The sequence below is a fragment of the Strongylocentrotus purpuratus genome, unplaced genomic scaffold, assembly GCF_000002235.5.
Source record: "Strongylocentrotus purpuratus isolate Spur 01 unplaced genomic scaffold, Spur_5.0 spur5_contig_839, whole genome shotgun sequence".
In the NCBI taxonomy this organism is placed as follows: Eukaryota; Metazoa; Echinodermata; class Echinoidea; order Camarodonta; family Strongylocentrotidae; genus Strongylocentrotus; species Strongylocentrotus purpuratus.
Window position 1 is genome coordinate 949,641 of NW_022145545.1, and position 25,863 is coordinate 975,503.

Genomic DNA, 25,863 nt, shown 5'->3' on the forward strand with positions numbered 1-25,863 from the left:
ATGTAAGTTTATCCCAATTCTCAAGTCTCTTTATCAGGTGTAAAGCTATTCACTTCCAACAATAAACACCAACATAAAAAAGACGATACATGTCTTACTTAAGAAATCTACACATACATATAGTTATCAAAATGTACAAAGTGGTTTATTATACATCGGATTGAAAGTGGATTTCATAGGAAATATACATTTAAGATATTTATACAATGGTTCATAATTCCCATGAATCAAGATAAATCGAGTAAAACATATGCAGAAAATAAAGATCACGACTTTGAATACAAGAACACTGTAGGTTATAAGTGTGCAGTGTGAAGATAAATTCTATAGTGACAAATCTGGGAATGGGGATTTCCCATTCCTTTGAATACATGGAAGGTGAGTGTGATAAGTTATATACAAATGGATGGATGAGAAAAGATTGGTGGGATGACTGTGAATCTATAATGGTAATACAAGTAAGCAAACAGTATACGTATGGAATGTATAAATGTAACAAAAACTGGTGGAAAATGGCAGCTGAAACTGAAGGAATCGAGTGCGATGAATGTGGTGGGGATTCGTAAAGGAAGAGGAAGGAATGAAGACATTATCGTTGAGTTCACAAGAAAGTTAAAATCTGTCATAGGCTGCCCTGTATATCTCATAGAAAGAGTCTTGTAAAAATAATCGTTTGTTTCAGAATGAATCCATATTATGCGCCCACTTGTCCTTCTCTTGGCTCAGTGTCTACGGCATTGTCAACATCCTTCTGAGGCAGGGGTGCTTCGTTGTCTTTGGACTCTGCAGAATCGATAGCCTGTTCATCCTTATTTGCAAGTGGAGTGTCCTGATTAACAGGCGATTGGGATGGTTCAGTATCACCCTTAGGGGAGGTAGGTTTATTGGGTTCTAAGGGGGGCGGGTTGGGGCTCGCAGTGGCACCTTGGGCAACATCGCTTTCTGGAGGAGCATGTGTGCTTTCAGGTCTGGAGCTAGTGTCTTTGATGGGGGACTGGGCTGGTCCAGTGCTGGCAGTGGGTGTGGGATTACGTTCAGAGGCAGGTGGGTGGGGACTCGGTGCTGAATCAACGATCTGATCACCCCCACTTTCAGGTGGAGCGTCCCCACTGACTGGTCTTGGGCTAGCATTCTGAATAGGTGACTGGGCTTGTGCATTGCTGGCTGCAGGGGATGGTGGCGCATTTCGCTCCGAGGGTTGAGGATGAGGAGTTGACGTGGCTTCAACATTTTGACCACCCCCACTGACTGGTCTTGGGCTAACATTTTGAACCGGTGATTGAGCTGGTCCATTTTGGACATCGAAGGAGAGTGCCGCATTCTGCTCTGAGTCTGCAGGTGGAGGATGAGGAGTTACCGTGGCTTCTACAACTTGACCACCCCTGCTGGGAGGTTGACCATCCCCACTGACCGGTCTTGGGGTACTGTTCTCAACAGGTGACTGGGCTTGGCCATTTGGCACCGCGGGGGAGGGTGCCGCATTCTGTTCTGAGGGTGGAGGATGAGGAGTTAAAGTGGCTTCTACATTTTGACCACCCCCACTGACTGGTCTTGGGGTATCGTTCTCAACAGGTAGCTGGACTTGTCCATTTTGCACAGCGGGGGAGGGTGGAGCTTGGGGACTCGGAGCCGAATCCGCCACTTCTACGCTCTGACTCTGAGGTCGACTTTCTACATCATTGCTTATGATCTCCTTCGGGGTCACACTTCTTCTGTTGCTTGCCGCAGGAGAAGGTGGCACGCTACGTTTCGTGGCAGGTGGGTGAGGACTTATTCTCGACTGACCCTCCCTACTCCGAGATGAACTCTTCCGACTCAACGCACCCTTGTTATTGTTCTGAAAGGGAGTTTCGACTCTTCCATTAGACTTGGTGGGGGACGGCGGAGGTAAACTCTCTGGCTTGACAGAAGGTGCAGGGCTCCCTGCAGTTTCAATGACTTGCTCATCCCTATTCTCTGGTGGAATATCCCTGTTCTCTGCACTGTTGTTGTTGTTTTCATTAGGTGATTGGGCTCTAGCGGGAGGGGAGACTGGGTTGTCATCATGCTGCAAAGTAGAAAAGAAGAGGAACATTATATTAAATAACAGTCCAATTCATATTTTTCATATTATTTGTGCTGCACAACAATCACCATTACAGCATGTTGTAGCCTTTATCTTGCATTGTTAATATAAGTAGTACAGGAGATATCTAAAAGGAATTTTGTCAAATTTACTAAAATTAAACTGAAATTATTAAAAATCTTTTCCATACCGGCACTTATTTCATCTTCAGTCGTACAAAAAGGGTAGTCTATTTGGCCGGATATTAAGACAGGCATTTTATAGCACGTAAATCAATAAAATTTTCCTTTTCTGTTCAAACAAATACAGTTTATGAAGCATCACACAATGCACATCATTTAAACAATAACATAAAAATGTGACATAAAATTAAAGAGAAATGAGTTATGGCACATTAAACATTATTGGATGTGCAACAACAAATTTGTTAGCAATGCACAACATGGAATGATGAATTAGTATGAATAATGGAATGCATACTCATATGGACAAAATATGATTTAGTTCATGTTAACGTCAATTTAAGTCATAAAACACAAGTAACAAGGTAGTTAGAAATGCATCACAGATTCAAAAGAAAAAAGAGAAGTTTTAATTAAGCAGATAAGATCCTGAATGAAGCCATGCAGATCTTGCAAAGTAAATGTATGTTATATATAACAGCATCTTACAGAAAAAATAAAAATATTTTGCATTTAAAACAGCAATGAAATTGTTTTATAAAAAAGAGAGGAATGCAAAGCTAAATAACAATCATCATTCATTAAACTATGATCCCAAACTGCTTACAGGGGCCCGTTTCATAAAACTTGTTATCAATAATACAAGCTACTGTTATAAGCTACTTAAATCATGGCATCTGATTGGCTGAGAGCAAATTTGTCATAGAAATTTAGCAGTTGTTATAGATAACAAGTTTTATGAAACGGGCCCATGGAGGGAGAAAAGTCATGGGATGATTCCTGACTAATACATCCCAAAATTGGGACATTTCTCATTCATCGTGAAAGATCAATGTTCAAATTGCTACAATTGGATAAATAAATCAGTTTTTTTTCCAGAGATTCTAGACTTGATAATTGTTTCCAAGTTATAGATTGCAGGTAACTATTATAAGACAGAGTATGCAAGGTTTATAGTAAATCCACTGCAATATTCAAAAATTTAGTCCACAAATGCCAGACTATATATACTAGGGTCCTCCCCCTTATAAGAGACTGAGATTCAACATACTCCAGTACTAAGCTGGGACGGTCTTTGCCGTGTTCTCACGCGGAGAATCCACTTTTTGCAGCGTTGGACCATGTTGACTGACATGGGGAAAGCCTTCACAGAAAAGAATAGGTTCCATAGATAAAGAAAGCGGTTAGGACAAGAGACACTCAGATATACACACAAAATATAGGTCAATTGAAAAGGAAATCTCAGCATGAACACAGACTTTAAAACAAAAACTGCAAAAAGAGTAATAATGTATGAACAATTAACATACATGTATTGCCACACAAAATTTGTTATACTGTAGAAAGCAATGGGTTAGAGAAAGAAACAACAATTTCTCAAAAAATATGAATTCCTATAAATCTGACTGCTCAAATACGACTTCAATTTTCTGGTTATCCATTTGGATTTAACATAAAAAGATGGTAACCTTATTTTGGTAACACTCCCAAGATATTCCCTGGTGATTTGTATTACAATAAAACAATCAAAATTTGTTATAAACTTGAACATTATTTTGAACCAAGGGCCAAAACCCTATCCATTGAGCAATCATGTCTTTTCAATAAATAATTTTTGAATGTTCTTATGATTACAACACATTTTACAAGCAGAGCTGCATAAGAATTGATGATTTTGACAAATGGTTGATACTGCCGTCAAAGGAACATTAGAGGGTTAAATATACAGTGCGTCCCAGAAAAAAAGAAACCGAGAATTATCAATGTTTTATCATACCGTCCACCAAATGTCTTTTTGGTACCCTTTCTTCAAATTGATTCTAATCACTCATGCATGAAATATGCCTCATATGAGTTGCACCAGATGAAAGAGGAGGATCTAAGCTTTACACATATGTATCATTTATTAATTATAATCGTGATTAAGTTATGATAAAAATCGATAATTCTCGGTTTCGTTTTTTCTGGGACGCACTGTATAAGGGGGTTAAAAACAACCATCCACCACACGGCAAACCATGCAACAAACAAACGTACAACCAATCCAAACCTGTTAGGAGTGAGTCAAAAGAAATAAAATGTAAGCGTGCTGTGGCGTCATCATACCGTATTCTCACCTAGGTCATCAGTCAAGAAAGCATTAGGCTGCTCGAATGGAAACGATCAACGTGAAAGAAGGAAAAGGTTGGTTTTAAGTCAAAAGCCCATGAGAGGAAAAAAAAGATGGAAGGTAACAGAAATTTGAATAAAATCATATCACGCAAGAGTGCAAGTGGATATCATTAACGTTTATGGACATAACTCTTTGAAAAATTATTTTTTTATTTTTTTTATTTTTTAAAGAAGGCAAATGTTTGCTGTCTATGATAGAGCAGGCGGGAAAAAAAGGCTCTTAAAGACTTAAGTACGCAGCCGAAGTGAAAGACTAGCTGCACATTGCAAAAGTGTAAGGGGATATTAATAACGCATATAGACATGATTTAAAAAAAATATTTTTCTTCATAGAAGGGGAATGTTTGCTATTTTAACATGATAGAGCAGGAAAAATAAGAAAAAAAGTAGGCTCTTAAAGCCTTGGTATGCAGCTGGAGTGAAATACTAGCTGCACATTACCTAATTAAACTAAATCAAAATTATGCTTAAATAGATAATGGAATTCATTGCTTCAGCTTATTCTCCGCAGGGAAAATGATATATAATGTGCATTTTTTCATGCTTTTCATGAAAAAACTATTAAAAAATATTACATGCATGCAATGATACACGTAGGAACATAAAAAAACATACTGAAAGAGCGTTAACTTGAAATGCTTTTCAATGCTTAACATGGACCATAAAATATGTTTCTGTTATGTTATCAATCCATGTTGGGATCCAATTGATGAATGCTTGTTCCATGCATGTTAGTGCAAATGAGGACCACATAATGGATGATTAAAGACCAAACTTATTGAGTACCTTCGCTGGGTGGAAGAAGGGGGCCGTAAGCGGGGTTCTGTTGCACCCCTAGAGCTTTGTTACCTAGCAAGATGGTTACAAAGGAACTGTTATTACTATATTACCACAGCAACTAGTTGGTTAAAATCGCCAGAAAGGTGGAGAAAGGAGGAGGGACCTACAGTGTGAACAACTTTATACAGAATAGATGTTTGCTCAGATGTTCAGATAAAATTATAATACTTTTACTTTCTGTGTTTACTATTCACTTTTACTTTGAATTGAATATTTATGGGAGTATTTCAAAAACTGAAAATAAGCCATCTCAGTTAGTTTTTTCCGCATGTACAGTAATCTTATCTGATGTTTTGCACTCTGAAAGGATTTTAAAAAGAAAAGGAAATGAGATAACCTAAAGACCCGTAACACAACATACATCCATGCCTCTACCATTACACTTCATTCAAAGAGAACTTAAAATGGAAATTCTTTCCAATCTTTCCAAATTGAGATTTAAACAAAAAAATTTATGATAAAAAAGAGGATCAATTCAAAGATTGAAAGACATACAGAATCAATTTCTGTTGCTACTGGGTTATTCTGTTTTGAAAGACAAATGAAGATGGGGAAATAAGTGGCTAAAGGATGGTGACGGGTTAAATATGAAGATGCCTTTAAAAGGTTTCCAAAGAACCCACCTGGTCCTCCTCGTTCTTCTCTTCCTTGGCTCCTCCTCCTGCTTTCTCCTCCTGTGCTCCAGCACCTACATCATCACCGACACCAACATCACCACCCTCATCATCATCACCACCATTGACCACCACATTATCATCCTCATCCACAGTGGGTGGGGCATCGTCGGGGATAGCTTCCGGTACCTCATCGTCTTCCAGCATCCTCCCGACGAGGTCCACGGACTCCTTGGGTGGCTCTGGCTTATCATCCTCATTATCCCCCAGATCTAGGAAGGACAGAAAAAGGGGTAATATTACTCAAGTGACGAGGGCAGGAATACATGGAGAAAAAAACCTCAAGATAAACAAGTGACCTGTGCTCCTCTAAAATTCTATTATTCCTTTGTTACTCATATTTCCACTCGAGTATGGTTTATATCAAAATAATAATAATATTCCGCTTTTATGTAGCGCCCGATACATCGATGTGTCTATTAAAGCGCTTCACAGATATATTATTACCCCGGTCATCGGATTCAGGCTTACCCGCACACAATGTATGCACATTCTCCACTCCCTGAGGAGCATTCCGGCCAGTCTCCATTTTACAGGTAAATTGCATAAAATTGCATAACATAAGACTTAATAAGAATTAATATTTACCAAGGTCTTCTTCTTCCTCCACTTCCTCAGCAGCCACCTGGTCGATGGGAAGGTCGATGGCAGTCTCAACGGTATCTTGGACCTCGGCTGCTCCCTTGGTCTCGTTCCTTTCTTCTTTGGCCTTGAAGACACCTTCTGGATCTACAGGAGAAAGAGAGAGAGGGAGGGTGTTAAGTGTAAGGTGTACTCAGGAGACTTCATGATCAAGGATGTTAAAGTCAACTTTGAATCGTCTGAATATAAGAAATTGTCTCAAACACCCCTTCTGCATCTATAGCAATTAGGGTGTCAAGTGTATGGTTTATATTAAGGTGTATTATGAATTGTCATGAAACAGGGTGTCAAGAAATCAAGACATTCAGACATGAACATCCCGCCGCGGCACTTACAGGTATGTCCTTTGGCAAGACATTAATCTACATATTGTGGTACATGCACAACATTACTTATTATAGGCTCTGTATAAGCTTGGCTTGTTAGAACTCTTGTGAGTAATGTGCCACGGGATTCCATATCCTCAAACTGCCGGCGAACAGAGCAATAAGACCAAGCTCTGTTATTATTAGGATCTCTGTCTAGTAGTGCCGTGTTTTTGCCATCGAACTGGATCGACCAAATCAATTGATTCATAATATATATATATATTTGTTCACGTAACATGAGAGTAAATTTAATAGTTTCATACTTTTAATTAAATGTAATGTTAATTGTTATTGTATAATTGGTTTAAATGGGGGCATGCTACAAAAGTCCTATCTCGCACCCTGGGGCAACGTGTCTGACACTGCTGGTTGTAGCAACTACTCCTTAGATCAAGATACATTAATCTTGATCTAAGGAGACACGAACGAACAAAATCTATACTCGACCCAGGTGATCAAGGTAAATGGGTACCTGGCAGGAATAAATTCCTTGAAATGCTAGAGCGCCGTCATGGCAGCCAAGCTAAAACTGGGGTATTAATTTCCAAACTCTTGGAAGTGCCGCATAGAGATGTTATAATGTGACATGCGCTATACAAGAACCAATTATTTATTTTGTTATTATTACAGCTAGGCAACAGCAGCGGTTTGATCAGACTTTCATGTACAAAATATAGAAACAGTATTAATAATCCAGACACTTTTAATCTCATGATTTGCTATTGATCATATTCTCATTATATGCATGGATGATTGGACCCATCAGCTAATAGCAATTAGTCTGGAAGCCTACATGCTCCAAGGCAATGAGCAATGAAATTATTATAGTGCTTAGTGTGTTGTCTCTCAGTCAATTGCATACTGTCAAAACATTCAGAGTAACTGGATTAAAAGCATGTTAAACAAATACATGAGTCCAAGGCCAATGGACGATGATTAGGGAATGGTGTCTAATTGTATGTGTCTAACATTATTAGGCATACATACAACTATTTGAATTGATAACATGGATATGGTACATGTACATTTAATAGACAAAAGTAAAAGGGCTTGCTTCCAACTCCCAGGCGACGTTTCATGACACTGTCACAAGCACAAGTCTGCCGACATGTACTTACAGGTATGACGGTTTCATGAAACAAATTACAATGCCCTGTATCCTTAAATTTGATTAATAATAACACTGTTCTTTCTTTGTTATCAGGGAGTGACCAAGACCAAGAGAACAGAAATACAGTGTTGAAGGAGGAAATTATTCATCACTAAAAGAATAGAAAGAAAGACCCCAAAACAACTACCTGATATGCACAGGGCTACAATGTATATTTGTTATCTACACATACATGTACATGTACATGAACCTACAAAATATATTTAAAACAAATACAGACTACCGGTAATTACAAATATTTACATTACTTGTAATTGAATTATAAAAATATTACACATAACAGTTCACCCAATAAATTGTCAGCTACAACTACTACTATTACAATAAATTGCAACTTGACAAGTATGTTAACTAAAGCTCGCAAGGGACAGAAACACACATTGACATTGCTCAATCTAAATGCATTGATCATACTGTATGACAAGAGTTCCTGCAAAATACGGAGAGCTGAAGTTGTTTACAAACAAAAAAGCTAATTAGCATTGTGGTAATGGAGAATATCATTTGCATAACATTTAAACAATATCACAATCAAAGAGAAAAGTGCTTCTCCATTTACGTAAGAAAGATCTTAGCAAATGCAAATTTAATTGCATCTTCATTTAAACTTTGTGTCAACAAACTCTGACACTAATTATGCGAGACATTTCGATGACATTGTCTTGCACACAATGAGAAAATTAGCAGTCATGTGACATCATTCAACCAATCACATTGCAGCTTGTACACTCGAACCAGAAAGCACAACGTAAGCAACTGACCGTACTCGTAGTTGGATAGATAATGCTGAAGTGCCATCTCTAACTAATGCCTCCTCCTTCATATATTGTAGTCACAAATGTATAATTCACACACATTCACACACAGGGAGAAAGAAAATCCTCCAACTGTCAATGCTCCTGGTCTATGCTCTATCTTTAAATCATCACTGCTGCAAACTTTTCCAGTCATTAAATTTGTAATGGAAAGCGAGGGACTGAATGGATACCTTATGTTCCTCCTATGACCAATGTATAAGAGAGACACTTTTAATACATATGGTTTTTCAGGACCAAAACACAAACAAATTATTGTGCCTTGAGTGCAATTATCATCTGCCTAGCATAATTGAGAAACAATGGAAAACAAATGATGTCATGAAACCAAGTGCATTTCAATCATCTCTTTTTTCACAAGGCCAAGTTGGATTGAACTTATAATTGGGTAAACATCATCATTCAAATGAAACATTTGAGATTAAAAAATATTATAATAGCTGTTTTATTACCAGTAATTTCTATTGGAGGAAATGCCTAATCATTTTGATTGAGTGTGCGCAACTGGGCGACGGGTAAATGTCCGCGAGGAGAAAATTAATAAGGAACGGGGGCGATTAATGTCACGGCAACAACACCCCAACCAATAATCACGAAGGGTGAATGGAACTTTATCAATTATCTATTGACGTGACAAATGGCACCGACTACAAAGCAGCAATAAGCACATATATGCTAATATAGGCAAGGTCATCCACATTAGGCATAATAGGCCACTATTCAGCTACAGTTTACACATATTACATTTCTGTAAACAAATGATCTACATGGCAACAAGGATGTAGGGAGACTACATCCTAGCATCAGAGATGCAAATAAATTAAACAGAGCAGCTAGGGAATATAATTCTAGATGTCAGCACTGACCTTGCTATAGATGATTTGATAGCAGTCGTTCAAATAACAATGCAAAATAGATTGCTGAACTTACCTGTAACTGAAGGGGATTTAACTTTATAGTAAATGAAATAAAACAAATAAAGACTGATTTTTATCAATGTTAAGTCATACCGACATGACCCGATACAAGACTTACAAAATAACTAATGAAGATATCGCATAACACAGCACTCTCTCAAGTTGCTTGCCCATTAAATCCTGAACAAGCTCAAGCTTAGATACACATACTGTAGTCAGGAGTTTGATTTTCCAGGTCTCAATTAGCTGGAGCTCAGCAAAGCCCGAATTGATAGAGGAATCAGCTTGAGTTTTAGAGCAATTACGATCCAAATGTGTCTTCACCAGTGAATTAGTCTGCTAATTGGCTTTGACAGCAGACTACTTCACAAAAAATTCTTGTTCGCTTGGGTTAACAGCTCAAACTAATATCACAACAGTGTAAAAGCCTGCTATTCGCATCTTCAATGACGACTAAACTGAGTTATATGTGATCGGGTAAATGCCTCTGGAGCGGAATGACAGGTCTATGTTAAAAATTTGGCTAATAAAGGTGGGCCTTATTAGGAGTTCGTTTAAATAAACAAAGATGGAATCTAACTTACCATCGCTGTAATCCAAGGCATTCTCCTTCTGTTGTTGATCCCTCTCTCGGCTCCTCTTCACCATGGTGGGTTTGTGATGGAACACCTCCTCAGCCTCCTTCTGCTCTGGGCTCTTCTCCTTCTTGATCTTCGGTGGGGTCGGCTGTGATGACTTTGATGGCTTAGATGGTTTGGATGGTTTTGAGGGCTTGGATTTTTTCTGCTCCTGTCAAAAGGAAAGATAACAGAGAATCGATACAGGAATGTCTACCAGTATGTCGGATATATCGACATCTCTACTCTATGCTATGGTTGCATGGCACTGTTCAGCCCTTTTCAGGGGAAAACAGTTACGTCATTACTTTCAATTTTATTCAATTCAATTCAATTCAAATATACATTTATTTTCTTCCATTCAATTTGATAACATATTTGACATTTGTTCAAACAATACAATCATACTATGTGAGCACTTTTGTAAAATCCATTTCAAAGAGCATTAAACTTGGCTTTGACTGCAAGACTATAGAAGTAAACAGAAATAAAATGGGAAAGAACAATTTATAACGCACTAATTTTATACCAACATTCTTATATATGTTGAGCTCATGTGCATGATCTGTACAACTGGATGATGCCAATAACCATCTGGACTCACCGTTTGAGCGGGTTTTGATTCTTTCGATTCTCGTGATTCTTGCGATTCTTTTGATTCCTTGGATGCTTTTGATGCTTTGGAGTCTTTGGACAATCTTGTTATCCTTCTTCTGACTAGGGCAGGCCTATGGACGGGAAATAATAATGAAATAATATACACTGTCTTGAGAGGTTCTGGTTAAACCTACTGGCAAGAGGAGACTCCAATACTATATTACTATTGGAGTCCCAGAGGCCCATAGTTTTAACCAGTACCTCGAAAAGAAGGCATGATATATTATATAATGTATCCCCAAAAAAAGTTCATTGCTTCAACTACCGTAAATGACACTTTAAACACTTTTGTTGAACACATTAGAGTATTTAAAATGGTAAGTGAAAGGCTAATGACCTTGCATTTTCTTTTCTCAGTCTCAGTAAAAAAAAAAATTAAATGAGACTTTTTCAAATAAACATGAATAAATAAAAATATTATCTCCTTATAATGTCAAAGGAAAAAAAAAAAGAAGACAAAATAAAGTTATGGAAAATATCTTACCTCAGTACCCTTGGCGATACAATGACACCATCCTTGGGGTAAGGGACCTTCTTAAAGTTTTCTCGCCCACTAGCAACATAGAATTCATGGTCCTCAAACTCTTCTGGCCCGTGTAACTGCCTACCATCGAGTGAATGTAGCCTGGAGGAAAGACAAGCAGATGGAGACGGTGAGAAGATGGCAATGTGGAGAGAGAAAGTTGGAGAGATGTAGACAGAGGGGACAGCCAGAGAGATAGGGAGGGAAGAAAGAAGTGATGACGGGAGTGAGGGAGGGAGGGAGGGATGGAACATCATGGAAGGGAAAGTGGGAGAGAGAGGGAGAGAGGGAGAGAGGGGGAGAGGGAGAGAGGGAGGGAGGGAGAGAGAGAGAGAGAGAGAGACAGACAGATAGAGAGAGCAGTAAAGCAGCAGAGAATAGGTAAGCAAATGTGTCACATATTTCTTTACACACTCTAAAACAGGATATAACTGAGTAAGTTAACCTAAATGTTTGAGTGTTTATAATGGGTGTCTATTATCATCAAACATTAACCATATTCTTAACATCATATTCCCTATGAACAAATATGATGTGGTTTGGGCCTTGAACTAAATCAAGTGAACCTTTGTGTAAATTCTGAAGGGACTTGTTGAACATAAGAATTTGGATTAAAACGTTCCCTCAATATTAAAGTAAGAAAATCAAGATAAATGGTCATTAAGTGACCTTCCGAATGATGAAAAGTCAAAGTTGATCTGCATCTCAAGAGGATGACCTACAAAGGGCATTCCTAGATTTCCTACCCTATTTCAAACTATTTGGCCAGATAAATATCCTTTAAAATTACACAAAGTATCCAAAGTACACAAAGCATACATATCTAAACTTAAAAACTTATTCAAGATATGGTGACACTGCTGCTCAGGGGCGTACGTAGGATTTTTTCAAGGGGGGAGGGTTTTAAAATCTGACCCAAAATATTTTGCTCCCGAAAATTTGAAAATCGCGCCGGCCGAAAAGTCGCTCAGTGGGGGGGGGGGGGGGGGGGTAAGCGGACATTTTTTTGGGGGGGGTCTCGAAATTTGAAAATTTGACATTTTTTTTCGTCGGGGGTGGGGGGGGGGGTAAGGTCACTTTACGTTAGCCGTGGGCATAATTTTTTTTTTTTTTTTTTTTTTTTAAATTTAAAAAAACAAAAACAAAAAAAAACAAAGGGGGGGGGGGTTTTAGTTTTTTTAGGGGGGTTTACACACATAAAAATACCAAAGGGGGGGGGGGTTTGAACCCACAAACCCCCCCCCCCCCCTGCGTACGCCCCTGCTGCTGCTTTCTGAGAAATAACTCCTATATGTACATACTCCCTTTTCTAAATCTCTTTTTAATCTTATCTTTCCATAAAGTGTTTGTGCCTGTTGCCCTCGTAACAGGCAAATAAAGAAAGAGAGATATTGAGAATAATATATCTGCACTGGTGCTATAATTAGCATTGTAGCAACTGCAACAGTCATGAATTAATAAAGAAAGATGGAAGGATTGAAGAAAGGGAGCTCCGATGCAAGGATCATATATTCAATGGCGCTAAAGGTTTCTATTGAGATGCCACTGCAGAGCAGGTGACCAGGGCTTCCGTTAGAGGAACCAACGTGGGGTGACTAGCAGGGGAATACACAGGAGGACCTAAGTGTGAGGCGGTCATCAGTTTTGCTTGAGATATATGGCACATTCACACTCTCCCCGGCCCTACGCCAGCTGATCAAGCCAATATGCTTTCCTTTTCTCACTCTCTCAGTATTATATCTGGGTCATTACTCTTGTTACAAATGGATATTTTCTTCATTCTTTTACTATCACCTCCCTGTAAGTATTTGCCTCATCTTAGCAAGAAATGAAGAGGATAACAAAGAAACAAAGGGGACAGATAGATGCATATAAAGTGAGAGAGATAGAAAGAGATAGAAAGAGAGAAAGATAAAGAGAGAAAGAGAGAAAGATAAAGAGAGATAAAGAGAGAGAGAGAGAGAGAGAGAGAGAGAAGGGGTAGCAGGAGATACATGTAAATCACAAAAAATATAACAACAAATAGAAAAGCAGGAAAGAGACAGAGAGAGATACATGTAGAAGGGTGGGGCAGGGAGAGATACATGTACAGTAGATCACAGCAACACTTGGCTATAACATGAAAAATGTAATCAATAACATCATAGAGTATTACACATGTACATGTAAATATACAAACTAGAATGGAAGTCATGTCATGCCTGATGTTTGCAAGCTAAGACTGCTTGTTTACACTTTAGGCATAACAAAATGGAATGCTTACTTCCAAACAGCCCCTGTCATGATGTTGACCTTCCGCGTGACCTCGTTTAAGACGACATCATAGTTCTTGAGCATGAACTTTGTGAAGAGGATTTTGACAGCTGGACTGTTGGCATCTCCATTCCGAAAGACGCTGAAAATAAATGAGAAAATTAGAAATAATTAATAAAAAGACAGATACTTTGATTAGTTCTGCAATAGCAATGAGCATTGTACATGTACATGTAGAAGAAGAATGAATATAGACAAACATGTACATGTATTTCCTTTCTTCATTTATTCAGGTTTTATTTATATAAAAAGTATGATAAAGAATAGTAATCCAGAGACTAGTATTATAATATTGACCATACAATGGACAACATATTTTGTACATGTATATTTAGAGAAAGAGGGAGAGACAGAGAAAAAAAAATGATAACATTCATAAAAATACTGTAATTAGCAACTACTATAGTCACAAGAGAGTGAAAGAGAGAGAGAGAAAGAGAGAGACAGAGAGACAGAGAGAGAAAAGAGAGAGGCAGAAAGAGACAGAGAGAGAGAGAGAGGGAGACAAAAAAGAGATGGTGGTTTAATTTGTACTTACTAGATAACTTTGCTACCAACTGCTATAGCTGCTCTTTTACATCTTGCTGAAACTTTGAGTCTACTATGCTTGACTGGTCTGATGATAGGTGGAAGCTGAATACAAAGAAAAGGATACAATTTGGAAAATGATTATAAGAGGAATATCTGATATGAATCTAGTAATAATGTACAGGTACTGTAGATCAATATTCCCTGCTTGAAATCCCTTGGAAATGTTTGGGTATTAAGCTCAAAATGCTTTTAATGAATCATTTGTTCATATGCATGTACATTATACATGTACATGTATGTTTTTCAACAGCATGAAGTTTCCAGATGTACATGTCCATGTAAACTTCAGACAAAATATATATTTCACTTACCGGTAATATACAATAACAAAATTAGTGAACATATTCCTATGAAAATGTGTTTTGTATATATATTTTCTATTCTTGCATTCCTGAGGAAGGCACCTAATCTACTGTACATTCAGATTTGATGTACACCATCTTGAATTTTAAGACAAATCTTAAAGCACACAATAAAAACATTGATATTTGCCCTAAAATTTTCTTTCTAAGGCAGTGTATGTACATGTATTGTACATCACATGTGACATCAACAATAACACCAGTAGTACATCCAATACACCAAACTGACCCAACACAGAGGATTATTACACAGTTACTTGTACATGTACATGTACAACTGTATATGACAAATGTGAATAAACAATGAAACAACACAAAGCATAGATTGTAAATTTCTCAAAGCTCCATTATCCCATAATAACAAATGACAACTGCACACTCCACAACGCCATATTGGTCAACTGCATATCACAATAAATATAACTGATAAAAATGTCCTTTGCTTTATAAATCAATAAATCAACACACCTCAATCTCTCCCTTTCCCGTGTTATAAACCCAAGCATCCATTACTGCAGCGCCAGCATAAGAGCTATGAAATTATAAGAACCTCCTATCAAATATGGCACAGAACTGCAGCGCCAGAATGAGAGCTACGAAATTATAAAAACCTCCTACCAAATATGGCACAAAACATAATGTCTGAATGACTGCATTATACCCACATCTCAAAGTCTCTTGAGATTGTCATGGCTTAGCGAAAGCTCATTATATTGGCAAGTGTAACAATGATCATCACCACGGCACAATGCGGTGGTGTCCGGCACATCTGCGCACTAATTTGCAGAATAATTGCCAATTATTTCTACAAATCAACTTCATGATTGACGCTCAGGGACACGTACATCTACGTGTTATATTTGAGTGTCTTACTTTGATCCTTTTCATCTTCATTCATATTACTGTGAGGACAAAAATTGGTTGGCATGCATCATAAAGTTTGAAAGGAAAGTTTCTGTAGGGGTATTTTGATGAAAGATAAAATAATATTTAAACTTGTAGGGGTTTTGAAAGTTCTTGATCTCTGATACTGGGAATACATGTACTGTAAATCAAAATAAATAAACAAACAAAATATAGATAAATAAATATAACTTGGGGAAACCTAACACATACTATCTAAAGTCTAAACTGGGTAAAAGAGGGGTGGGGGGGGGGGTACAAATTGTGCATGTACATGTACATTTCAGATCGCGATGAAAATGAACCGTTACAAGATTTTCTTGATTGATTTGCTTTAGTTATCATGTACACATGACAGAGCTTTAGTTTGATAGTTGAAGCTATGTTATATTTTCCTTCCCTGATTTTGAGCAGTTTCTTTTCAATGAAACAGCCAAAGGGCCATTCTCTCTTATAATTTATCATGAATGGCCCATGCTAATAACTGCAAACAAATCATTACACTCATGGTAAAACTAAAAGACTAGGACATAACAAGTACAATGTAAGCCTATAAGGGAAAGAACTTTGACTCAATTTTGATTTCTATAGCCTTATAAAAAAGAACCATGGTAATAATTTTTGGGTTTCCAAATTACCATCCACCATAGTAACCATGGTTTAATGGTTACCATGGTGGATGGTAATTTGTCCAAAAAAAAACATGGTTACCATGGTACTTTTTTATAAGGGATATTGCAGCTTTTCAGCAGGATGTCACATGCTGCTTTCCAGGGAAGGCTGAATATTTCTTGACCTTCTTAGTATGAAATTTCAAAAGAAGAGACCTTGCCCTAGTCAACTTCATTCAAGAAAAATCACCTGCCATCAATATTGAATCATTTACTTTAATTCACTGCCATAAGACAGGATGGTTGATAAATCTACATTGCCTCACTCAACTCAGGTGATGTAAATGGGTACCTGGCAGAAATTAATTCCTTGAAATGCTAAAGCGCCATAATGGCAGCCGTGCTAAAGCAATCGAGAGCGCCAGGAGTGTCAAGTCTGACAGACATGAGTGCTACATGTATATACAAGAACCCACTATTACCATAATTTATTATTATCTTAAAGCTGGAACGCTGTCAAGAAAAAAAATCAGTTCTTAGTTCATCCCCTATTTCAAAAACTTAAGTGAACAATCAGTTTCATACACCAGAAAACTTAGAAAACAACATTTGTTATTAAAGGTGTAAATCCTAACCAATATGGGTATGGTTTATAAATATTTTAGATTTACGATGGTAACTAAATCAATCTTTGTAGACATGTTGGTCAAATACAGGTAGTATTCACAAATTTGTCAAAAGACCAGACAGGCAACTAATGTACACATAAAAAAAATAATCTGCATTGGTGCAAATTACCGGCCTTGTTTGGTTGCTCAGTACTTAGCCCTCCAGTTGAAAACAGATCAGCTATTGACATTGAGGGATTAGAACCAAGTTTTATCTTAATCTCTTGATAAAAATGTGGTTCATAGATCACTTAAAGTCCATTAGTGAATTGCAGTTATTTTAATGAAATTGAACTGAAATTGGTAGCAGTCAATTTGTATAATACAATATAGGCCTATTCATATTAGAATTATTTTAGCACAAAATTTATGTAAAGAAATTGTTGGCTTTTGACCAAGATATATTTATAAGCCTTTAAATTTTGATGAAAAGTGGATAATATTTACATTTTAATTCCCAATTTTTTTTTGGAAGCAATATTTAGATGTTATTGTTATACTTGTATACATGTACATGTAGTTCCTTTCATTTGTATTTATATGTATTTCTAGAATATTGTGTACAGTGTTAGTGTATGATAATTCTTAATTTGTATGATGCCTTTTAATATTTTAAATTCTGTAAATTCATTTGAAATTTAGTCTTTGCAGGCTACATGTACAATGAGTGAATAAAATACCTTGAATTGAATTGAATTGAAAAGATTACTTTGCCTTTAATTTAGATTAATAAATTCATATCAGTCAAATCTAGAACTATCATATTCTTGTGCTTGTCCTTCAAATGCAAATGCTTGTCCTACAGTGCATGAAAAAAAGAAAGTACAGACTCTCTATATACCACACATTACAGTGTATACAGTACATGTATTTAATTTCATCTCAGTAAAACTGGAAGCGGAAGGGAGTAATAGGCACTGCAACTACCGACATTTATGGGAATATTGATTGAGTATTGATTAAATCATTGATTCACTACTCAATGAAATCGCTGTACTGGTCATGGCCTTGGATAAAGGTTGAGTAAAATCATGACGGATATCAAATTATGGGGTATTTTTCTGCCTCACAACACAACAATGACAATATAATCAAAGAGGTAGATTGACTTGGAATATGGATTTTTAAAACAAAGTCTGATTTATACCAGGATAGTACTCAATATCTTACATTCATGTGAGAATTTACAGCCTCTAAAAGAGTGATATTTGTAATCTGATGGTTGTTCTGAATGCATTTCATGTAACAAAAATTCTATCTATAAAAACTGTCAAAGAATGTTTAGAAAAATTATAGTTTGCTGTAGTTTTTTAATACTTTTTCCTCTCAAATGTTTTGGCAGAATCTTCCCTCCTGATCATTTTCTTTATGATTACAGCTCTGTATTATCAAAATATACACACAAAACAATTGGATTGATACAAATTCAATAGGTATTCTATTGATACTAGCACCTTCATGTGTGCACTTCAAGAAGTTTCAATATTTGAAAAAGCTCAGTGACACAAATGTACAGGTAAGTAGCACGGCGGAGCTCAATTGGGCTCTTATGTTATTTGCATCCACTACTATAGATACACAGCGTTATTCTTAGCTCCTGTGTAACTTTCGGATCAATAACACAACAAAAGCACACCGGAGCTGCAGCAATCAGGGTCTTATAGCTATTGGTGAGAAGAGCAGACAATGCAGGGAGAAGAATTGAAGGAGAAGTGGATTCATTCAAAAGAAAGTGGATTGGAGGAAGAAAACAAAATAATCGATGGCACCTTAGTGACCAGTTACTAAAGCGGGCGGTTGTAATGGGGGTAATAATGCTGGTGCCACTGGATCTAATGGCATACTCGAGTCACTTGTGTACCTTTAATTACATGCATGCATGCCAAGATGTAATGGAAAATCACATTGTTATTCCTACATATTTATTTTAATATGTCTACATTTTCGGTACTTTCTACAGGTAACTTTAAAAATTGCGCCATTTGCTTTGCTTTTATACGGACATTAACTTGTCTACAGGTGTATAGGTATATGGAGGTTAATGTGTATGTGTAACTTAACAGATTTTTACAAGATTTAAAAGACCTATGTACATGTACATTGTACACGTATCCCTGAAACTTATTGTAAAGTGTGAGGCAGTCATTCATGTATCAAAGTACTCACACTTGTATCTTTTCTATAACGTACATGCTTGTACAAGAGCTCTCTCTATGCATCAGATCTACAGACTATCTCTATATTTAATAAAAATATATACATTTGTAGAGGTCTACAATGCACGGGTACAAATGACTGAATGTTTGTCTAGATATGCCTCGTTTAATAATTTCATTCAGTAATGCCTCCATTTTTCTATTAGAAAACCCCAAAAGCAAGTAAATAAGATTTATGTGAACCTAACATTTACACTAAATGTGAATGTGAAATGGACCACCACTAACAAATTTACACATGTACATTACTAAATATGCCTCCTTCTGTATGTACATTAATTAGTACACTTTACACAATCATAGTGCAACCAATTCAATTAGTTAAAAATCAAATACTGGTTCGTGGAAGTCACCTTTTTGTCATTATAGTGCTAATTAATTAAAGTGATTTTTGTTTTAATCTCAATCCAAACAATCTCGGGTACACTTAAAAGTGCATCGGCTCTACAAGCTTATCGATAATGTATCCTGGCATCATGCATCTTGAAAATGTACAGTATACTAAACTAATGGGTATACACATGAGTAACTAAGGGTAAAGACGGTGTATACTGTATATGCATTAGTAGTCTTGGTGACCATTTCAACATGTCTATTGAAGGGGAATGAAAGGGAATGACATGGAAAACATATCAGTGAAAGCAATCTCTTCTACAATGTAAATGTTTCCTGGGGGTGGGGGGGGGGGGCATTGTTATGCAAAAACACAGATGACGTACAACTGTACATGTTATGTTTTTTGAGGTTGGAACACAAGGACTTGTTTGCTAATGATCTATACCATGACAAAATATTCAAAGTGTTTAAAATGGAGAGATCAAAGAACATGCAATTTTGCTTTAAAGGCCTGTCAGGCATTGATCAGATTGATAAAAGCTCTCTAGAAATACAATTTGAAACAACATTTTGGAGATAAGAATATACAAGTATGTACATGTATATTCATTTTGGAGAAAAGAATAAACTAGTATGTATATTTCTGGCCATGCTAAATGTAAACACAGTCTACAATTCTTTTTTTTTTTAAAAGGGTCAGTTACTCAATTTGCAACAAAATGTTAATGTTGTATGAATGATATTAAGAGTGAACTATGATATGAAGATCTGTTTCATGATATAAAATAATAAACTAAATAAATAAAAACCCATTCCACCAAAATCAAGTGCCCTGCAACCTTCCATAAATCTCAATCGTAAAGTTGTTAAACTATTGAGGTACATGTACACCTGTATTCCATTATTTTTACAGATTTGTATAAATCTTTACAATTTCTTGCAAATAGTCAGTATGCAATATATAATACACACACAAAGCTTATCTTCTCAAAGCCAATTCATTTCAGCTGTGTCAGTGTCATATTTGTATGACCGGAGACTCTAGGCTACTGGAGACCCCCCACAAATACAGTGAATAAACTCGTAGATCAAGGATATATCTCTCATGAAAGAAAAAGGAAGTTTTATAGAAATCATACTGTTTACACGTCGCTTGGCAACATGGTTTACGTCGGATGAGTGCTATTACTATTTGCATTAGAGATATGAAGAGAATTGGCACACGCGTGTGTACAAAGGTGAATTTATATTTGATAAGTCAAGTGAAGAATCTGATGCATTGTTACTTTTTATTTACTCTACACTGTACATGTATATGAATATGAATTAGTTGATGGTGACACATATACTTTACATACACATAGCAACAGAAATGGACAACATGCATTGCACAGGGGTTAACACGTATATTTAAGCAACCTTTTTATGCCCTTTTTTCATTTTTTGCAGTTAATTAATGTTCCATACACCACCACACACTGAGACAACTTCAAACATACCTTTACAGCTGGATCTAGTGGGTCACTCTGCAAACGATGAATTAAATCAAAATCTTGGTTTTATAATTAATCATAATTTCCCATAAATTGGGAGCCATATTTTAATTTTGTCTATTCTTGTGCTACCCAAATTTTGAAATTGAATACGATTTCATTCACCAAACATAAATATTCAAATCCATGCAAAAACAAATGTCAAATAAAAAAAAAAATGTTCAGAGCCAGAAAAACCTTAACTTTGTGTTAAAGTTACAAAATACGCTTCGGGCTCCAAACAGACAATTAATTAGACTAGGATTTTTTTCACATTACGAGTCAAACTTGAAAGGAAACCTTGCACCAAGAAATAAGTGAAGTTATTGTGAGAGATGTACCTGTTCTTGCCTATCAATCATAAAAGATTCCCCACCAACGTGTATGAGAGATGTAAAGCAAGTTATTCTTAATAAAGCATACCGGTAATCACAAGTTTCTCAGCACTACATGGGCATGTCCATTTTCTTTATAATGTGACGTACTGAGTGGAGTCCTTTATCAAGTAAACATATCCAAATTTATGGATACTTTATTACTTTCTTCCCAAGTGTGTGTGGTGCTGAAATATTTCATTCACTATATTTTGTAATAATAGTTGTCAGATTGAAAAATTGCATTGTTGATGCACTTTTGGGGTGACATGTATATGAATTAGATTGGTCAACTGCTTTAATTTTGTAATTTTGTAAATAAAGGAGTTATAATTTCCCCCTCTTAAACATTTTCACCAAATCTTAGATAAGCTATGATTTCCCTCATTGAATAGCATAGGTTAAATGTTCCTGAATTAAAGTGTCTCCCCAATTAGAGCTTGAAAGCATGATCCATGACATGTACAAGTTTGGCTGGTAAACTACATGTACAGTGTATGTCACATTATCAAGAAAATGACTGCATCCATGTCACGCCGAAAGACATTACATCATGTAAAGAATTTCTTCATTCATGCATGTACTTGTATATCTCGCATACATTTTTGTATGGAATATTGTAGGTAGATTAATAGGAAGGAATCAAATTCATCTTTCAGCATACTTTCACTTATTCTTTGGGGTACGATTTCCTTTAAACTGAGGATGGAACGGTGATGAAAAAAGTCTGTTCTTTCTGTTCAAAACAAGTAGGAACTAAGAGTAATATGTGTGTTCCAAATAAAAACTGCAAATGTGATGCAGAAAATAAAAATGAAAAGTTTGTGATTGCATGAAAGATGCATGCTTTTCTTTCTGATGTGTACTTTCTCACAGCAGCACTTGACATGAGTCATAATAATTGTTACAATTGAGCAAACTTACCGATAATCTGGTCTTTTGTGGAGTTAAAGTTGTGATTTTATTGTACCTGATAGAAAAAGAGAGAGGAATAAAAAATTATACTGAATTAGACATTGCCATAATTTACAATTACACAAATAAAATCTTCAGAATTCCATGATTAATAAGAGATTTTGTAAGACAATTATATTTTCAAGATTTAATTCTAATATATACTGTAGTGTGCCTCATAATTGTGTTCTAGATCGATTGCACATTATAAATGACCAAAGGGGTATTGTACATGAAGTTTGTCCCAATTGACAACACATGTATTGTACTTACAGTATGAAGATATTGTATACAAATAAATGTATGAAAGTATATCAACCAGCCAAAATTTTGTTTTAGATGTTGAAGATGAAATTCCTACATACATGACATGTACTGTACATGTACAGACAGTTAACATTAAAATAACAACTAAATTATTCATACCCTTACCAAGTTTCATTTCATATTTTTTCAAGGATATGAAAATTTGATTTGTCCAGATTTACGTTCTTGAGATCAATGTTACATCTAAAGGTATTTAAACAAAGGCCTTAATTAAACCAGTGCACCTGTCATTCTCGAGTTACAAAAAACATAAAAAACATCAATTTTACCAAGGGTATGGATGATTTAGTTGTTAACTGTACATGTACAGGAACAAGACTTGGAATTTTGTAAAGTTTTCTCACATCAAATTTAAGTACACACAATTTTTTTCTCCAATTCACTGTATTGAAGTAAAAGTATTATTAATTAGTGAAAAGGAATTCAATTTAAAAATGGGAAGCAAAAGGGCCAACAAAGGCTTGCTGAGCCTTGCTCCTCGAATATCCTAGCAAAAAATCATTTTGAAAGATGATCTTTAAGAGAAAATTGTAGGATTTTCCATGGGATGTAATTCAGTTTCTTATCGTTCTTCATAAACATTAATCAAACTTTTTTCATATATGCAACGTATTCAATGTAACTACACGTACATGTACATGTGTCAATAAATGTAACACATCTGACAAAAGCATGGAAATCTAATCAATTTTTATTTGCTCGACCTTTTTTCTGAACTAGAAATCTACAAAATAATATAAACCTACATGTACATTGTACATAATGGACCAGTATATCTTTATAGTACAGGGCCCTTTAGTTTTACAGCTCAAACCACATGCATCTGACCAAAATTTTAACTACTGTACTAAAAAGAAATATATAGGCCTACCAGGGTTGGCCAGTATAAAGGACTGGAGTGGAAACACTGAGCGGTAACTACCGCCTAGCAAAATGTTTTAAAAAAGAAGGAACTACTCCGAAAACAATATTTTAAACAAGAAAAAACCATAGCCCTAACATATTTAAAGTTTTAAACTTTGTCCATTTCCGCCAAATTTGAATTTGTAAAAAGTATCTAGACTACATCAGTAGTATGAATTTCAGACAACTCGCCCTGGACAACTCGACACAATACCCTGGACATCTCGCCACAATACCCTGGACAACTCGCTACGGCGAGTTGTCCAGGGTGGGGTGCCTTTTCGGACAGCTCGCCACACTTTTTTCCCCTCATGATTTCTAGATCTAAAATCCCTCATCTTAGATGAAATTGTCATTTTATGTATTCATTATTCTTTTATAAACACAGTGAGGGATAGAAATCATGAGGGGGAAAAGTGTGACGAGCTGTTCAAAAAGGCACCCCACCCTGGACAACTCGACCGTGGCGATTTGTCCAGGGTATTGTGTCAAGCTGTCTTTGTGGCAAGTTGTCTGGACTCCTAAATGTACATGTAAACCCTGCACTTGGATGTACGAGTATAAATTTTGGTGTTGGAAAAATCGGGGTTAAGTTTTCTCTAAAAGAGGATCTGAGACATTACGGTAGATAACTTCACACAGGCGCGCACCCGTCCGCAACCCACCATCTGTATGCACTTGTCTTGTGTAGGGGTTTGCAGTGAAACCTGTGAAAAAGTGTATAGATCTACTATATCAACGTTTTCCTGAAAAATACTCCAAAAATAAAAATAAAATTGACACAAAACAGGTAATAAACATAACAAATTTTAAGTTTTAACTCATGATCTTTATTTGGACATTTAGACCTAGATCTAGGCTAGGGTTTTGGGTATGTTTTAGAGGGTCTAGGGTATCTCCACGCCGGCGTTACTTACACTTGTTACAGGTCAAATTTTGGATAGGTTTCTGAACAAGCGCCGAAAAATCAACTGACATCAATTTTGACTTTGTCAAACTTGCGTTCCGACTTCAGTATGGCCTGATCTTCTACTAGCATGACTAACTTTATCACTAGACTACTTAGTACTTGACTCTAGGACTAGAGTAGAGGCTGAATACTTACTGGTGTCTCTTGAACCCTTCAGCACCAGCTGCAACATAGAAATGGTTATTTTCAATGCCTCCTAAGTCCGAAATTGTATTCCTGCCAGTTGGTGTAAACACTCGTCTCACTGCCCCACCATTTCTCGCCTTCACTCTTGCTGTGACGAGCTCAATAAATGAGTCCCAGTTTTTAACTTGACGTGGGTTGACAACAACCTTTTTGCACTGAAAGTTCGTATCTCCATTCCGATACACATATATGCTTTTGGCTGGCGTTGATTGAAGAGTTGTCCCAGATGCCATGGTGAAAATTAAAGTCTGAACGACCACTAATTTGGCCGACAGAAAAAATTAAAAAGTTGTAGACTCTAGGTTAGTGCCTCGGATCGGATCTCTTCACATTCAGCAGCAATTAACTTCAGCGGCGATCGATGAACTACGCCCGCCTGTAGAGCAGGGTCCTGTAACATGTGCAAACTCACTCTCACTTCTCGAGCTTCTTCGGAACACCTCTGCAAACATCAAACATCACCAGTTCTGGTGAACATCTTAACTGCATCTTGCTGTTTCATATTCTTGATGAAGATTTTTTCAAATGTGTTTGTCTTTCTCACTCATTGCAGGTCGAAAATATTTTAGTTTTGTTTGCGGTTTGTCGTGGTTTCTTGTGTTCTTGCGGCAGTTTTGTTGCGTGCATGAATTGATCGCGAGAGTACGTCAGCAATGCATGATGGGACGACCTGTTTACAAAGCGTGCGTGTCAACATCTATGTTGTCCATAGTAACCGTATTGAAGAGCTGACAAGCCGATGGATGTGAGCTGTATCGCACGCACTCTTGTTCTCAACAATAGGCCGAGTATACAAACTAAATCAAGCTGTCTTTTGCCCAATAAACTATACTTTTGTTTGACTAATGCCTTGGTCACAAATACCCTTACGGGCTGCTACGAACGCCGTACGAACGATTTTCAGACCATTTCTTAAGATCTTCTTAAGGCGGCCGTACGAAACAAGCGCTCGTAGACCGTTCGTAGACCGTTCG

General features: G+C 36.7%; 1 protein-coding gene across 4 annotated transcripts; it reads right to left on the minus strand.

Annotated features, from left to right (window-relative positions):
* LOC115924903 (cell surface glycoprotein 1-like) lies at nucleotides 1-25,493 on the minus strand. 4 transcript variants are annotated; one of them, XM_030987728.1, is made up of 12 exons: nucleotides 24,839-25,493; nucleotides 22,474-22,519; nucleotides 21,143-21,169; nucleotides 14,495-14,589; nucleotides 13,907-14,038; nucleotides 11,605-11,745; nucleotides 11,068-11,191; nucleotides 10,431-10,629; nucleotides 6,522-6,662; nucleotides 5,883-6,145; nucleotides 4,354-4,392; nucleotides 1-2,047 (listed from the first exon to the last, which is right to left on the minus strand). In XM_030987728.1, exons 1-12 carry the CDS (start codon nucleotides 25,120-25,122, stop codon nucleotides 695-697), a joined length of 2,844 nt encoding a protein of 947 aa, XP_030843588.1. In that variant the 5' UTR covers nucleotides 25,123-25,493; the 3' UTR covers nucleotides 1-694. The 4 variants fall into 4 exon arrangements, with proteins under 4 accessions (XP_030843588.1, XP_030843584.1, XP_030843589.1 ...); XM_030987724.1 differs by having other exon boundaries at nucleotides 10,431-10,635; XM_030987729.1 differs by lacking the exon at nucleotides 21,143-21,169 and having other exon boundaries at nucleotides 10,431-10,635.
* Between the last annotated feature and the right edge of the window lie 370 nt (nucleotides 25,494-25,863).

Bases quoted from the DNA above. Each gene is read 5' to 3' on its own strand.
- LOC115924903 (XM_030987724.1), bottom strand. From the start codon at position 25,122: ATGGCATCTGGGACAACTCTTCAATCAACGCCAGCCAAAAGCATATAT. The intron at 14,590-21,142 runs GTATGTTTGAAG...CTTTGTATTCAG, and splicing joins CACTAGATCCAGCTGTAAAG to CTTCCACCTATCATCAGACC. The intron at 10,636-11,067 runs GTGAGTCCAGAT...TCCTTTTGACAG, and splicing joins AATCAAAACCCGCTCAAACG to GAGCAGAAAAAATCCAAGCC.